General features: G+C 55.9%; 1 protein-coding gene across 1 annotated transcript in view; it reads right to left on the bottom strand.

Moving 5' to 3' along the window:
* NTN1 (netrin 1) overlaps window positions 1-17,037 on the bottom strand; it is a 175,398-nt gene that overhangs the window by 61,081 nt on the left and 97,280 nt on the right. Inside the window, exon 3 of the mRNA XM_043583104.1 lies at window positions 6,661-6,849. Within this exon, the coding sequence (XP_043439039.1) occupies window positions 6,661-6,849 (189 nt within the window). The remainder of the gene's footprint in view (window positions 1-6,660; window positions 6,850-17,037) is intronic.

The raw sequence follows: 17,037 nt of genomic DNA, 5'->3' as shown, positions 1-17,037 counted from the left end.
TCCCGTCCATGCTCCCAGGAGCTGGCCCTGCCCTCTGCCTTGGCTCACTTTCTTTCCACCCTGTGTATTTCCTCCATGTGACTCACCACAATCTATAATAATCCGCTACTTACTTTTTCTCATTTGCTTGCCATCAACCTCCCTCCAGAAAGTGAGCTCCAAGGGAATGTGTCTGCCTCAGTCACCTCTGTAACTACCCTGGCTTCTGCATGTAGCAGGTGTTCAGTAAATACTTGCTCAATCAGTGCACAAACTTGGGCCAAATCCCGGCCCCAGCGGGGGGCAGCAGGAAAGATAATCCCCTCACATCCTAGATCATCAGCAACCCCAATGTGGAACACCCCCCACTCCTAAATTCTCCATGCTCATGAGGGAGCGAGGATAATTTACATCCACAAAGTGCATCTCAGCTGTCTGCGTCCACCTCCTCCCTAGCTGTGTTTTCCTTTCTCCCAGCAGTTGCTAACAAGGCACAAAAGAATAAATGTTTCAAGTCGCACTACCTCGCCTTTCCCCTGCCACCTTCGGATCAAGGTGCAGACAGCAGGAAGCGAAAGGGGAGCAGAGCCCTGTAATCCCGAGCTGGGTTATTTGACCCTCCGTGATCTAGTTAACCATAGCCTTCCTGCACCTGATTTACAGCCGAGGCGGAAGGCACGGGTCCTACAGATGGTTCCCAGAGAGAGGCTGAGGGTGTGTGTGTGTGTCTGTGTGTGTGTGTGTGTGTGTGTGTGTGTGTGTGCGCGCGCACAGGCTCAGGGCAGGTGGCCAGGGGCTGGACAGCAGAGTGGGGAGGCGCCGGAGGGCCTGGGTCCTGTGCAGTGGGGTAGTGGGGGCCAGCTGGGGCCTGGCATCCCCCTCCCAGCCCCAGGCCAGTCAGGAGCCCCCAAGAGGCTGCCAGGCCTTCCTTAGTAGCCCTGAGATGTACTTGGGCACACATGCGGCCCGTCTCCACCTCTCCGCAAGCAGCTGCCCGGCACCCATCTCTGCCGTTCAACTCATTTGTCATTTTTGCTCCCAAGGCGTGTCAATCCTTGATGGAGAGTGTGCAACGGCATTGGGGCAAACCCCCGGGGCCCTGCCCAGTCCTGTGGGAATCGGCCTCCGAGTCCACACCCGGGCCGAGCCCTTCCCGTGAGAGGGGCCGTTCCACTCACTGAACACACTAAGGCAACCTGAGGTTCTCTGCTCTGTGTGCGTGCTGGCGGGGGCAGGGACCCCTAGTTATTCATCTCCACCCCCCCACAACCCCGTCGCCTAACGGCTAACAGGTACGGAGCACAGGCCTTGTGCCGGGACCTCCTCTACATCATCTGGTTTCCTCGATACCCCCAAGCAAAATGCTCTCCATCAACTGGGGAAGCTCAGATATCAAAGTTTGAGCTTTTCTGCTCAAGAGCAGGGCCTCTGGGGACTCCCCAGGAATGTCCAGGATGGGTGGGCTTCAGAGAGGAGGTGGCTGACACCCGGGGTGCCAGGGAATGAGACACAGAGTAGAGCCTGGAAGGCCCCGCAGGGCACTGTGTGGGCCGGTCCCGGAAGCCAGGCCTCTCTTCACTTGTAAAGACCCTGGGACCCAACCACCTGCACCCGATTTCCTGGCTCCGCCAGCTTTTCCAAGTTCCCGGGCCGCAAACTTCACTGACACAGGACACTGTCCCATTGTTATGGGGTTGGGGGGGGGGGAACCCGTAAAATTTTGAACATTTAAAAAGAGCACGCGGGATGCAGAATGTGGAAGTTGGCTGGGACTCAGAGATCATAAATCTGGACGCGATTTCACAGAGAAGGATACTGAGGTCTAGGGAGGTCACATGACTTGCCTGCCGCTGCAGGCTTTGAACCCGGAGCCAAAGCCAGAGACCGGGATTTCTGACCTCCACGTTCCCCCGGGAACAGGGAGAGGATGCGCCCACAGCGGCCACAGTCGGAGCTGGCTCTTCCATGGGGGATTTTCTCTCTCTCCATGGGTGCTGGGCCATAATAGCACCCTGATAGCACCCACCCCCTCGTGCGGTGGTCTCTGTCCTCTAAGCTGGGCGCTGCTGTGGCCGCCGAGTGCCTTCCTGCCTGAGACAACCATCCTTTCCCCTGCGGTCCCGGCATAACGGACAGGAAAAGGAAAGGTCACAAGGGACCCACAGAAAGAAAGGGCGCTCCCAAGGCTATTAGGCTTTTGTAGGCTGGATGGACACCACCTTAGAGTCAGGAAGGACTATGGGGTCCCAGGCTCCTAGCTGTGCTGTGACTAAACCCTCAAATGACCCAATCTCACACGCGCGTGTGCACACACACAATCTAGCTGTGATAACCAGCTGATCCAATGCCTTCCTCTGGACACAAGCACCATAGCACGCACCAGCTAAGCTCCAAACCTTGCCCGGCAAAATTTAATTTTTTCTTTTTCTTTAAATTTTAAACACAACCCCCTCCCACCCAGTTTTCATCAAGAGGGCCATAAAAAAAACACTTGAATTCACTGATAAATCTCTCCTCTCAAAAGAATAAATCCTGGGGATCCCTGTGAGCGCCTCCTTTCTCAACGCCAGCACAGCCCCCCAACTCCCCACCTCACTCCTATCCCCCAGCGCTCAGGTCTCATCTGACTCGTTAAATAAACCAGAATCCCCCCGGGGCGGGGTGGGTAGGACTCAGGCGTCAGCATTTTCAAATCTCCAGGTGATTCCAAATAGCAACCAAGGGTGAGAACAAGTTAGAGAGAAATCTACTGAGGGTGCCCTGGAGTGATGGTCGAGAACCGAGGGTAGGAAAGACCAGGGGAGCCGCACTCATGGTCAGGGAGCCAAAGGGGGTGGCTCGGGGAGCCCACTTCCTCCCCAGGCTCTCGCAGAGCTGAGGGAAGAAACGGGGGGGGGGGGGCAGCGGCGAGGACCACGCGCGCTGCCCCATGACGGCCCGCATATTCCAAGGACCCGGACACCTTCTTGGTGACCTGCACCGGCCCACGCTGACCGCGGCTTTGAAGGGGGCAGCGCATCCAGCGAAAGAAACCCTGCTGCTCAGCGACGTGAGACTCAAGCCCTTTTGTGCGGGGGCGCTAGATGCAGCGGTTAATTTCTTAATTCTCTTCGCGACTCGGTTCGCGGGAGACTCCCGGAACGTCTTTATCCGTCACAGATGGTTCGGGAAGATGATAAATTAATATCGTTTAAATGGAGACACGGCTGGCATGGTTAAAAGGCGGCGTCTTCTCTGCCGGCCCCAAAGAGAAAAGAGCCCCCAAGTCCATAAAGAAGACAAACGATAAACAAAACCGCCTATCTTTTGACAGATTCCAGGATGAGAGTATCTTTCACAAACCATTCTGCGGAGAAAAGGGAGAAATTCATCTCATCTGACTTTGTATAGGACAACAGCCCACGCCATAATGAGGCCTTCCCAGTGCTGTGAAATTGCACTGAATAGCCCAGAGTGCAGCCGCCTGTTCCCTGGGCATGTTTATTACAGCCCTTTGTATGCACCAGCCCGGCCAGCCAGCCCCGGGCTTGGTTCTAAACCAGGGGAGGGGAGAAAGAACCCAACGAATTTGTTGCTATGTAACTTCCCAAATGGGACGACTGCATAATAACGTTTGGAATCTAATGCCCTCGCTCCAAGCTGTTCTTGTCTGGGTCCAGCCCTGCTCCAACCGATCAAGGTCGAGAGCCAGCCAATCATCAGCAGTGCCTGGGTGGCCTCAGCCCCCTGCCTGGGGCTCCTCCCAGGCCCTGGGAAGTCAGGGGTAAAGAGGGCCCCAGTGGCCATTCCCAAGCACCCTCAGGTCAACTGTTGATTGGAGTCAAGAGCCTCTGTCAGTTGTCCCAGTGCCCCCCACCCCCACCCCAGTGCAATGCTTCCAAAACAGAGTGAAAGAGCACAGAACGTGAGGCCGTGACGGGGCTCCCCAAGGTGAGCCCCGGGAGGCCGGGGCCTGGCCAGGCTGCACATCTCCAGGACTTGGGAGACTTCAGCAGCCTCTGAGAGCAACCCATCACAGAGCAAAATGCTGGGACCATTTCCTTAAACCGTCCCGCCCTGCAAAGACAAGACGGTGGACAGACTCCGTGGGGTGGGAGTTGGGGAGGGACAGAGAGACTCCCGTCTGAACACCTCAAGGGTACACAGTCCCCTGCCGGCGTCTGACCTCCTGCAGCCGGTTCCCCCCAAGAGCTCAGGGTCTCAGTCTGGTGGGAAACGTCCCAAGGGGGAACAGAGGATTCAAAGATTCAGCCCCTCCGTGGAGGGGGAAGGGGAAAGATCAGGAACTTCCGAGAGATGCCTTTTCTCACCGATGAAAAGGTGGGACCTTTCAGGTCACATTCCTCTTGTTCACCAATCAGGGAAGGGATCTTCTTCGCGGTTGTCTTTCCTCCCCAATCAGGAGGCAGGATCCCTGAAGCCTTGTCTTCTCCTGCAGTCAGGAGACACCTTGTCCCACCTCTGCCTGCCTGTCACGTTTCCCTGGCAGGATCCGCAGGCGTCCTTCTGGGCAGAATAGGTTCTTACATTTGTCCTCTTCCTTGGGCTCTTCTCCCAGGGTCCCACCAAACCTGGAGGCAGCTGCTGTCCAAGGCTCAGAGGGAAGACAGAGCCACCGAGGCCAGCCACAGTGCTCGAAATAACGAGACAGGACCACCGGGTGTGTCCACGCCACTTAACCGGAGTGGCAGGGCCCCAGAGGATAATCTGCAGGTTCCCAGGACCCTGTGGCTTCCGGACATCTCACCCTGAGCCACGAGAGGCCACACGGGGCTCTTGCACCTTCCCACATCAAGCGGGAGAGGAGGCAAATGGTAAGATGACGGAGGCCCCCGCTCCCAACTGCCTCTGCAGGGGACACAACTTTCCTTCACGAAATGCAGAAAGAAACTGGCATCACAGTACATAACCACTGCCCTTCAACGCAGAGCTGAGACCTTCTCCACAACGGGCACGGGGCTGTCCACCTGAGTGCCTCCCGGTGATTAAAATTTCCCCCAAGGAATCTATGCCTACCAATTGTTTCCAAGACTTTGGCTTTGATTTCTGTAAACAAAAGACAAGAAGCAAAGGGGCTGAATACCTTCCAACTATGGTCTCAAAACCCAAAGCCCTCTCTCCCTGGTCATGCCTTCCCGCCATGGTAGACGTTTCTGGGGTCCTTCTCCCAGGCCACCTCAGTTGCTACTCAAAAGTCTCCTGGGGGAGCCTCACCTTGATTGGCTGTTTTGGGGAGGCGGAAGTAGCCCAGCTGCCTTTAGGCGTAAACTTCTCTTGACTACCACTAGAGGCAGCCTTGAGCCCACACATCTGGAAGGACAGCCTGCTGGCGTCTTGGGAGCCACCGGATTCATCCGTGTTCCTGGGGAACCGAAGGGATTTCTCCTGGAGGAGACAGACCGGGAGGCTGTTTTGTTTTGGAGAAAAGTAATTCTCCACAAGCAGGGCCGGCTTCATGGGCCCGGGGCTCACAAGGGCACGTGCTTGGTTAAGGATCTGCTGCTGCTGCTGCTGCTGCTGCTGCTGCTGCTGCTGCTGCTGCTGCCATTTTTTAAATTCTTAGCAATTCCAGAACAAGAAGCCCCGTGGTTTCGTTCCGCACTGAGGCCCACAACTCGGGTGATCGGTCCTGCACACAAGTGCCCAACATCTGGCAGACTTCCTGATAAGACGCTCTGGCTTCATCCAAAGGCTAAGCCGTGGCCACTGAGGGGTTTCTCGACCGCAACTCATCATCTTGAGCCTGACAAGGCTGGGGTCTTGCCCGTGTGGGAGTCTACGCAGGTCCACGTCAGGACCCCGTCCACGCTGGATGGTGGCCACGAGCCCTCAGGCATAAAGATCTTCTTGGGAAGCCCTGCTCACGGCAAGCTCTGGCCCTAGACCCCAAGTTTTGGGCCTGGACAGCTCAGTTTCCTGGAATTCCCAAAAGCAAGTGTGGAGTCGGGGGGTGGAGCGGGGAGGGGGCCACGTCTCCCCATCCCCTATGTCACTAAGTTCCCTGGCATGTCATCAGCTCCTCTGAGTCATCTGTCCATTGCTTTTCTGCGAGGGGAGAAAAACACCTCGCAGAAAGTTAAAACATTCGAGCTCGCCTCCGTGACCGAAAATAGTCTCCGGTCTCCCTTTAACTTCGTGTCCTGAGAAGCAAAGCTATTTGCAGGTAGATTAAATGTTCCTTCAGAGACCCTGCCCCTGAAGCGGGCCGACCTCACCGCGACGGTGACCGTGTGTGTCTGGGCGAGGGCCGGGGGGCCCGGGGGCCGGGGGGAAGGGGGGCGCGCACACATCCAAAGGAATAGGTCCGCGTGGCTTCGGTAAAAGAGGGCCCTTTGTGCCGCCGGTAAGCCTGGCGAACTTGACCCCAGGCCTGTGGTATGCGGCGCACCTGTGCAGCCGGAGGAGCAGCCGGGCGGGGGCGGGGCCGGCACCCTCACCGGGGTCCCACCTCCTTTCTTCTCCTCGGAGCCACTTCTCCATCGCCCCTTTGTTCTGGCTTCCACCTCCGAAGGCCGGGGGCCCGTGTGCGCATGCGTCACGGCGCGCACGTGTGCGTGCGCGCGCGTGTGCGCATGCGTGCAGATGACCCGCTCTCTTTCCAGGCAGGCCGGTACCCGGGACCAGGAAACGGAAGAGCAGAGGGAGGGGACGGTGTTCGCGAGGCCCCGGGGCCCTGCCTACCTTTGCAGGCCTTCCGGTGGGTGACGGGCTTGCCCATGTCGCGGTAGTAGCCCTCCTTGCAGTAGTGGCAGTGGCGGCCGGCGGTGTTGTGGCGACAGTTGAGGCAGACGCCCCCGCTCTTGCGCCCCGACAGCTTGTACAGCTCCGTGTTGAAGCGGCAGCGCCGGGCGTGCAGGTTACAGTTACAGGCTGCGGGGAGGCAGGGAGAGGCGTCAGGGCAGGGGCGCGGGAGAGCCTGTCCCCAACATCCCCCCACTCCATTGCTGAACCGCAGGGGAGACTGTCCCCAGCTTCCCCGGCCGGACCGCAGTCCTTCGGCTGGAGCTTCTCCTTGGCTTCCCTCTTTGCATCCAAAACTGGATCCAGAAGCACCCACCGGCCACCCAGCAGTACCTGAACCGCGGCCGTGGCTCCTGCTTCCCTCTCAATCGGAGTCTGTTCATTTCTACCCAGCAACCTGCAATCCCCAACCCTCCCATCACACATACACACCCCTCAAAGCTGGGAGGTGGAGCTGGCATCCGCCTCATCTCACGCCCCGATCCTGCCTATTGGGGGGGGGGGGAGAGGCCGGATGATGCCCCTCTGTCCATTTGTACGCAGAAGCCCTAACCCTACACCCGAGAACAGGTCTGTGTTTGGAGATGTGGCCTTTCCAGAGGTGATGACATCAAAATGAGGCCCCGAGGGTGGGCTGTCAGCGAATGCAACTGGAGTCCTGATAGGGAGAGGCAGTTTGGACCCACCCGGTGCACATGCACAGGAGAGAGGCCCCAGGAGAAACCAACCCTCTGGACACCTTGACCTTGGACTTGGAGTCTCCGGAACCCTGAGACATGCATGTCTGTTGGTTAAGCGCCCAGCCTGAGGTTTTCTGTTAGAGCAGCCAGAGCGGACCCCTGCGTTGCTTCCAGGGCTTTCGGCTCTGGCCAAGCACACTGCCCACCCCCTTGAGCTCCAGCCACCAGGCTGTCCTCTGTCTTGGGCTGCTCTGAGTGCACTGAGGGCTGGGGGGGGGGGGGGGCGCTACACTGTCATCCTTCCCACCTTCCCCTCGGGAAGCTTCGCACGGCCCTGGGCACCCTCTTATCTGCTTTGCCTCCTGCCCAGCCCCTGCTTGCCTCTGCCTGCTCCCTGCACACCCCTCAGGACTCAGCACCCTCTCCCCTCTGCTCAGATGTCACTGCCTCGTACTCCTGGCTCCCAAATGCGCATTCCAGCATCCCGTGTGGGGCCTCCACTTGGGCCCAGAGGCACCTCCCCCAAACCCATCCCTTCCTTACCACCCCATCCATCGCCCAAGCTGGGCCCTCCAGGCTGCCTCAACACCACGCGCAATTCAGCGGCTCTGAGCTGCAATCTAAGGATGTCCACTGCCAACTGAGAATCTCTCAATGGCCCTGCCGATGTTCCTCTGGGTAAAATCTAAATCAGATGTCACAGCCCTCGGAGCTCCGAATAAGCCGGTCCTGCTTCTCTCCCCACTGCAGCTCTGCTCACCCGCTCTCATTCTTATGTTTCAGCTGTCCCAAATCTTTTGCAGTTTCTAGAGCATTCCATGCATGAGGACCCCTTGCCTGCCCCCTCCGTGACCCTCTTCTCCCCAGGCTCCGCCTCATCTGTCTGCATCCTTCTTATCCTCCAAGCCTTGGCTTCAACGTCTGTCCCTGGCCCATCTTCCCCCCACCCCCAACCCCCTGGCATCCAGTGTGGCCCCCTCAGACCACCCCATGACGCCCATGACCTGCTTCTGTAGGCTCGTACCTCCAGGATAACTCCAGCTTACGTCTTGCCCACTCTTGCTTCAATACACTTTGCCTGCTTTTGTGCTAAGCATGTTTCAAATCACATTTTACATAACGTCTAAAGAAATGCGTGGGGCCAGACACTTGATAAACAAAAGCAAAAAAAGAGGAAAAAAATGCACTCAGATTTCCAGTGACCGCTGTTAATGCAGGGGTCTCTCCTTGCAGGCTTGAATTAACCTTTGCTCAGCTGTGGAGCTATTTTATTCTTTCCCATGGACATGGACCATACTGTACATTTCACTTCGTGGCCCATTTTCTCACAATGATGGCCACTATTTAATGCCAGATACGGTTCATCGTGATTTTGAAAGGTTGTCTAATCCTCTCCTGCATGCATATATGTCATTGGCTCCCTGGAATCCCCAATAGGTGCATTTAGAGGCGGGTTTGGATGTATATTTGTTCCCTGCCCTGATGGCTGCTGTGCAGTGAATTTCTCAAGACAGCACAACCGGGTTAACTTTCGAATCTACATGTTTTTAACTCAGGATCCAAATTGCCCTGAAGAAAGGCTGTCCTAGCTTCCACTCCCTTCCAGCAGGATATGAGAGCTACTATTTCGCCACACCCTTGAAAAAAAAATAATAACAACACACATTTAGTATCAGAATTCTTTTTTTTTTTTAACATTTGCCAGTTCGTCTGGAAAACACACACACACACATGATTTTAATTTGCATGTCTTTGATTCCCAGTAAGGTTGGACATTTCGCCATGTGTTTGTTTTTCTATTTATATTTCTTGTGTGTGTGTGTGTGTGTGTGTGTGTGTGTGTGTGTGCGTTGCCTGTTCATGCCATTTGCCCAGTTTTCAAATAAGGTGGGGTTGTTTTTTTTCCTTACCACGTCCAGTGCTCTTACATACGATGGATTAAAAATTATGTGTCTTTTCTACCACACAAGTGGCACAAATTTGTACCAGCTTCTTATTCATTTATTACTTTTGTGATTTAAAAAAATTTTGCCTCTTTAATTTGGTCTCTCTGACAGTACACGTTTCTTTAAATGTTCTCGCTAAAGACACGCCCATTAGTCACTCAACTGACAAGAAGGATGGGGCTCAAGGGGAGGCACTGTGGGGGCCACAAGGGGGAAAGCCTCAGTTTATGCCTGAATGTGGAAGCAATCAGAAGGCAAATGAGGCCAGAGAATGATTCCTGAGAGTCTTACCAAGGGTCCCTCAGCCCCTTCAGTGTCTGGGACTGAGCTCGGCCTCACCTGCCCACCAGCACAAGGGACCATTGTGCATGTGTATGCATGTCCACTGTCCCTTTGGACTCAGCCAGATGAGGGTGCTGAGGGCTACTCAGAGGGGTTAAGTGACCTACCATTTATTGCACCAAGGCAATAAATGGGGGCCCAGGACCAGAACCTGGGTCTTCTGGCTCTTGGCCCAGTGCCTCAGAGGAAAGGACCCACATCACTGGAAGGTACAGCGGGGACTATAGTACAGAATCTGGAGCTTTCCTACTGGCACAGAAGTCAAAGGACCTGGCACCCCTCCCCAGGGACAGGGATCTGGGAAGAGGACCCAGGTCTGGCTTCCTCAAGGCCCTCTCGTACTGGGAAAAGCCTCACCAGCAGTATCTTCTGATCCTTCTTGGAGGCAGATGCTACTCCTGTGTCTTCCTCCATAAAGACAGTGCTAGCTGTCCCCCACTTCCCCAGTGGGGTTGCCTGAACCTCTGAGCCCCTCCAGGGAGCTCAGCAACCCCCCTTCCCCACCCCAAGGGGAGCCCCAGGTGGTATCCGTCTCCCATAGGCACCTTACACCAACAAAAGGTTCTTCCCAAACAACCCATCACACAAAAGCAAACTCAGAGGCCGGACATCAAAAGGCAGGGCTCCCCTCCCTCCCACCTCTTGGAGCTGTCAGGGGACATCAAGTGGCAATTGCCCACGCTCAGACTTCTGCAAAGTATTTTATGGCTTGTTTTCTTTTCTCTGTGTTTTATTTTCTCTACACAAATGGAAAAATGCATCAGGCAGAGCGGCCCCCATCTGGGTCCCTCAGCTCCACACAGAGATGTCACCCCACTCCCAGCCAGGCCCTCAGAAAGACACCTTAATCCCTCAGGCCTTCCTGTTTATCTCCTGCCTCTCTTGGAGGCAAAAATATTGGGTATTAGTTTCATTATCAGATTTCAAGGCTTCAAGGGAAGGAAAGGGTAGCTTTGTGAGAACAGAGAGGTCAGCCTGGGGGAGAAGGGGGCAGGGGGGCAGCACAACCTCTGATGAACCTCGGTGAGCCAGGGTCAGGAGCCCTGCGAGGCACTGCATCTTATCCAGGGGTCCCCCAGCCACCCAGAGAGAGCTGGTCTGGTCTAGACCCCAAGCCCCATGCCCTCCTTCAGCTGTCATGTAGGGATCCCCAAGGACACATCACGTGTGGCTGCGTTTCAGACCCAGGGGCATAACACGAAGCAGGAGGTAGGAGCAGGAGTCCACCCCCCCCCTCCATCTCCGCCTCCTGAAACCTGATGGGAAAAGGGGCCCAAGAGATGGTCCCATCAAAATATCCTCTAAGTCCTGTTTTAACATATGCCTGTCACCACCATTCCTTAAGCTTTTCCAAACCTGTCCCACCAAGATGGGTTGTCTGATCCCTCATCAACCCCCAGGCCCATTCAATTCAACACACATTTGAGTGCTCCAGCTACATGCCAGGCCCTATGCCATTGGCCATGAGGGAGACAGGGATGGATGATGCCTCCTCAACTATCCAGGGCTCCCTATTTGACAGAGGAGGGGGCAGACGAGGGCTCTCGGCAACAAGCTCTCAGATAAAGCGGGACAAATGCTCTGAGCTGTGCTGGTTCCTAGAGGACAAGGCAAGTGTTTGCCCTTACATTCTCTAGCCCAGAGCAGATCTCGACATGTTTTCATTGTATAGACAAGAGCGAGCCAAAGTGGGCAAGTCAGAAGGAAGACAGATAATAAATAGCTGAGTGGGTGGTGGATGGATGGATGGATGGATGGATGGATGGATGGATGGTTGGCTGACTGCATGGATGGATGGATGGATGGATGGATGGATGGATGGATAGATGAGTGGGTGGATGGATGGATGGACAGATGGATGGCTGAGTGAGTGGATGGATGGATGGATGGATGGATGGATGGATGGATGGATGAGTGAGTGGGTGGGTGGATGGATGGATGGATGGATGGACGGATGGACGGATGGACGGCTGAGTGAGTGGGTGGGCAGATGAGTGGATGGATGGATGGATGGATGGATGGATGGATGGATGGATGAGTCAGTGGGTGGATGGATGGATGGATGGATGGATGGATGGATGGATGGACACATGGCTGGATGGATGAGTCAGTGGGTGGATGATGGATGGATGGATGGATGGATGGATGGATGGATGGATGGGTCAGTGGGTGGATGGATGGATGGATGGATGGACGGATGGACAGACAGACGGATGGACAGACGGACAGATGGACAGATGGATGAGTGGATGGATGGGTAAGCTGGGTGGACAGGCGCATGAGTGGATAGATCAATAGGTGGGCGGGTGAATGGATGAATGGATAGAAGGGTGGATAAGTGGATGGACGCATGCATGAATGGGCAGACAGGTATGTACGTGGATGGGTGCATGGGTGGATGGATGAATGGGTGCATGGGCAGATAGACAGGACAGATGGAGAACTGTGTGTTCTGCCTGGGCCACATTCTGACAAGACATGGCTTTGTGACATTTGTGACACTTCCTTTATTGTTGCTTTGAGCTACTTAAAACTTGTCTTGCTGTTTTAACTCACCAATTTATCTCCCATCTGCTCAAGTAAGACTGCAGCACTTTAAGGAGAAAAACCCACATTTAGAATGCCCTCGATTCCTCCCAGAACCCCCAAGGAGGACCTTACAATAGAGACTGAATCTGCATCTACTGGTTTGATGAGTTTACCAAACGTGGGTAAACTCTCCCAGAAGACCTTGATAAACTTAACTTCCAGTCCCCCGCCCGGGCTCTCCCAGGCCCAGAAAGGATCCTGAAGACACTGTTAAGCTGTATCCTGGCCCTGTGTCTCAGGGACTCTGGCCCTGGGTCCCCCAAACTTCACACGGCTCAGGGGCTCTCTCAGTGGAACAGTGAGGCCATTTGACAATGGGCCCCCTCAGAGCTCTGGGCTGAAGCCAGGGGCCCTCCTGTGCCCTCCCAGGACTCTGGATCCCTCTTAATTCTTCCCTCCCTTCCAGGGCAGTTCTCTTAAGAAGGAGACCCCATGTTGTTTCTCTAGCACAATAGGAATCTTAGATTTACATATCCGCAGCTACACTTTCCAAAATAACTGACCTACGTATGCACTGTCCACAGGCTGGGGGCTTTGTACGCAAGAAAACGCTCCCCAGCCCTCGGTTACCCTCACCACTGGGTAAGCTCAGCCCTCGGATCTACCGTGATCATCAACAAATTTCTACACATCCAGGCCAACAGGGGCAGTGTGGGGCATGATAGGCACCTGCAGGCTGGGGGCGGATGCCGCTTTCCTCACCAGCTCCTTCGCCAATGTTGTCTGTGACTACTGGGTAGGGACCACGGGACTCAGCAGGTGCAGAGCTGATCGAGTGCCGGGGGTTCGACAGCAAACAGGACAGAGTCCTGCCCTCAGCATGCTTCTGCCTCCAAGGAGAAGAACGATTGGCTGTCTAGCAACCGCACAGGAGATCAGGAATGTCCAACTGTCCCAAGTGCCGTCAAGACTGACACTCATGCGGGGCATTCTGCTCAGTGGACAGCACAGGCCCTGAGAACTGGGACACAGACGCCAGGTTCCCACCAGCCAGAGCTGCCCAACTGCACCGGGCACAGGGGCCACCTGGGCACCTGTTCAAATGCAGATTCAGCTTCAGGAGGTCTGGGGCCGGCCTGGGAGTTTGCATTCCTGACAGGCTCCCGGGTGCTGCTGCCGCCGGTCCGGTCTGCAGCCCTGTCGCAGGCTAGTGCACGAGCAACGAAAGCGAAAGAAACGGGTTGGAATGTGAGCCGCTCCCTGGAGAGAGAGCTCAAAGGGAGATAAGGGGTAGAGTTTACAGCCGAGAATCCTCTGAGGCAGCAGGCGAAGTTTCAAAAGAAACTACTCTGTAAGTGATTGGTTCAGAACGATGCAAATATTTGAATTATTTTTAAGAGTTTGAGGCAGCTTGTATTTCCTTTTATCTGTTACTTCGCTACTCTATGTGGTATCCTATTTATTTAGAAACGGTCTGACCCTTGTTTATAAATCTTACGCTTTCCGCCCCCACGTGGCCTGTTGTCTGAGCCCAGATGTCAGCTCCCCGCAGAAGGCGACCAGGCCGAGTAGCGGCCGCTCCCCGCACCTGGCTCCCGCCAGCACCTGGGGACACCCTGAGCTGGGTTTCCCCACGGGCTCCTTCCTGGAGCGGGGCCGAGCGACGCAAGCCTGGGGCCCAGACACTCTCGTGCCTAGTAGTGAGCTGGGCGTTAGTGAGAGACGACCGTGCATTTAGATGCATTGACAACACGATCACAGCCCAGACCGCAGGGTTCACTTAATACTCGTGGTAAGTGCGGTAGCTTGTGGATTTATTTATTCAGTCCACAGATCCTGCCTGAGCCCCTACGGCGTCCCAGGCGTGAGGCAAGGTGCTGGGGATATAACAGTGAGCCGGACACCTTACTCCAAGGTCTGCCCCTATCTCCCAAACAGAGGGCTTCAAGCTCATCACCAGAGGCGTCAACCAGCCAGATTCTGCGAGCGGTGACCGGCTGGGGTGGGCCAGACAGACTGAGCAATCGCCCAGACACTAGAAGCAAGAGCAGTCTGCTTCCAGGCAGGGTCCTAGGGTTTGCGATCATCTGAGGGTGCCGTGTATCGATGTTAATTGAAGGGCCGTCGGAAAGCATCGCCTAGACACGGACCAGGAGAACTGGCAAATTCGCTTGTCTGAAAGAAGCGAGTGAAGGGTCCGCGTCGGACGTGACAGAGCCCAGGGGAGGTGAGGATTGTTCTGTGGGATCCCCTGGGTTCCAGAGAGCACGTGTGGGAGGACTGAGCACCACTCCAAGTCGTGGGAGGGGGCCACACTGGCGTCCCCGACAGGACCCGCCTCTGCAGGACTGCTGGTTCGTTTCTTCATTCAACAAACACCGACGGAGCCCCCTGGACGACACGTCAGCCTCTGAGTCGGGAAGGACTGCTGCTGTAGGGTTGACACCTGTGCACGTCCCACTCTCAAGACTATGCCCCCCTCCTCCTCTCGAGTTCTGATTGGCAATTCGAGTAGCCACTAACTCCCCCTCCAAGACCCCAACGTGCAACGGTTCTCAAACGTGGGTGCAGAGAATCACGGAAACTGCCTGCCAAGACCCAGAGGGCTGAGCCCCAGCCCTGGAGGTTTCTGATTCGCCAGGTTAAGGCTGTAGGCGGGGCGAGACGGTCCGCACCGTTAACCGGTTCCCAGGGGATGGAACTCCGCCCACTCAAGGACCACACTTTGAGAACCACTGGTGCAGATGATGCAGAGGTGAAAAAAGCTGTGTGAAGACAAAGTCCTTGGCGCTAACGTGCAAGCATAATTATCATTTATTTTTATTTATTTATTTTAAGAGAGAGAGAGAGAGCAAGCCGGGGAGGGACAGAGAAAGAGAGAGGGGGAGAGAGAGAGAGAATCCCAAGCAGGCTCCGTGCTGTCAGAGTGGAGCCCGGTGCGGGGCTCAAACTCACAAACCGTGAGATCGCGACCTGAGCTGAAGCCGAGAGTCGGAGGCTGAACCGACTGAGCCACCCAAGCACCAGTCGACAGAGTATCACAAGGCAACAAGGGCCAGAGGAAAGGCCGCTGGAGGGGATTTGGGAGACCTGGACCCCGGGGGCTGGTGCCGGCTCTGAGGCTCACCCAGGTGGGCACCCCTAGAAAGCCTGCTTGGCCTGCCTGAGCTTTCGTGTTCTTGGCTGGGAAATGAGAACCCCGGGTGTGAGGATTTCTGGCCCTCGAAGTCTAGAGCCACAGGATACCATAGCTCCTGGGAGGTAAGGGGCAAATTTTCGTGGGGAGGGTACGTGGGAGTTCAGGAGGGGTCTGCTCCAGGTGTGAACAAGCCTGGGGGCTGGGACTTGAGGGGACAAGAGGTGGGGCTGTAGGAAGGGCAGAATAGACCAGCCCCAGCTGACAGGCAAATCACAGGTGGGCATGGCCCGGGGGGGGGGGGGGAGGGAGGGGGTATCCTGCAGCTTCCACATGCTTGTCCAGGGTTGGGGGGGAGGTGGCCAACAGGACAGTGCCCACCTGGGTCTTCCAGAAGGGCCAGGCATGTCAAGGATACTCACCAGGTTATCGACTGGAAGCCATTCTAAGGAAAAGAAAAGGAATCCACTTTGGGGCATGTGAGGGTAGGCAGGGGGTGGCTTGGTGGTTAGAAGCAGCGAATTGGCCGGTGGGTTCAGGAGCCCCAGCCCCCAAAGCCACGTTCTCACAAGGAGGAGCCCGGACCCCTCCCCAAGTCTCTCTGCCGTGCCCCCCCCCCCCCCCCGCCTCGGTGGACATAAGGCCTGGGAAGCCACAAGGGTATCCTTCTTTAAAAAAAAAAGTTCCAACTTGAAAACCGAAACTCTGACCCCCGGACCTGTGCTTTCTCTCTGATATCAGAAACAGAATCTACAAGAAGTGGACCAAGGTGGTCGGAAAAATGAACCATAAAAACCCACCGGGAAACCCGGTCCCTGGTGTCAGTCAAGGAGGCTGGGAGCTGGCTTTAGATGGTTCCTGATAAAGTCCCGGGAGATAAGTGGCCTGTGTTTGTCGAGGGCTTAGAGAGCTTTAGCGCACAAAGGGGTCCTCTGTCAACAGTCCCTCAGACCACTAATAGGGCTGAACAAACACTGAGGGTAACAAACTTTTCACACCTGTGGGGCTTGGGAAAGGCCGGCCCCTTTGTAGGGATGTCAGACAAAGGAGCGGCTGGGAGCTGTCCCCGCACCCAGCCAGACCCTCTCCAGCTACTGCCGGAGAAGGAAGGTGCGGGGGAGACAGATCTGAGGTCTGCGGGGGCTTGCCTCCTTTCTCCAGCAGCACCGTGAACTTCAGCTGGGCAGAGGGGGCGTCCCCGATATCAGGCTGATGGCGAACTGGGGCTGGGGTCAAGGGTACCGGGGTCAGCGGCCCTGCTCTCCCCCTGTGCACAGCCGTGGCCCTGCTGGGGCGGCCGGCCCCCCTCCTCAGTGGACCGTGCAGGGCCACCCCCGAATCGGCTTGACCTCGCCGTCACTTTTTCCACTGACTTTTTTTTTCTTCTTCTTCTTCTCTGTAAACATCTTAGCGTTTTCTTCCCTCTGCCCTTTTTTGGCTGCTCTCTGCCTCCCCTAAGGCTTTGAAACGATAGCTCCTTTCTCGCGGCTGCTAAGGAACAACTCAGGGCTCCCACCGCACAAACACCCTCCTCGTCGCAGGGCGGGGAGGCCCCTCTCCGTGGAGGAAATGCCAAGGAGGCTTTGGTGAGCCGGGAGCGGTCATCAATTCTTTGCAGCCTATTCCTCAGATCCTCCCTGTGGGCCTTTCCAGAGCCCCGCCCCAGGCAGCTGGGCAGAGGGGA

The sequence above is a fragment of the Prionailurus bengalensis genome, chromosome E1 (assembly GCF_016509475.1).
Source record: "Prionailurus bengalensis isolate Pbe53 chromosome E1, Fcat_Pben_1.1_paternal_pri, whole genome shotgun sequence".
In the NCBI taxonomy this organism is placed as follows: domain Eukaryota; kingdom Metazoa; phylum Chordata; class Mammalia; order Carnivora; family Felidae; genus Prionailurus; species Prionailurus bengalensis.
Note: the sequence above shows the minus strand (reverse complement) of the source record. Positions and strands in the feature narration are given on the sequence as shown.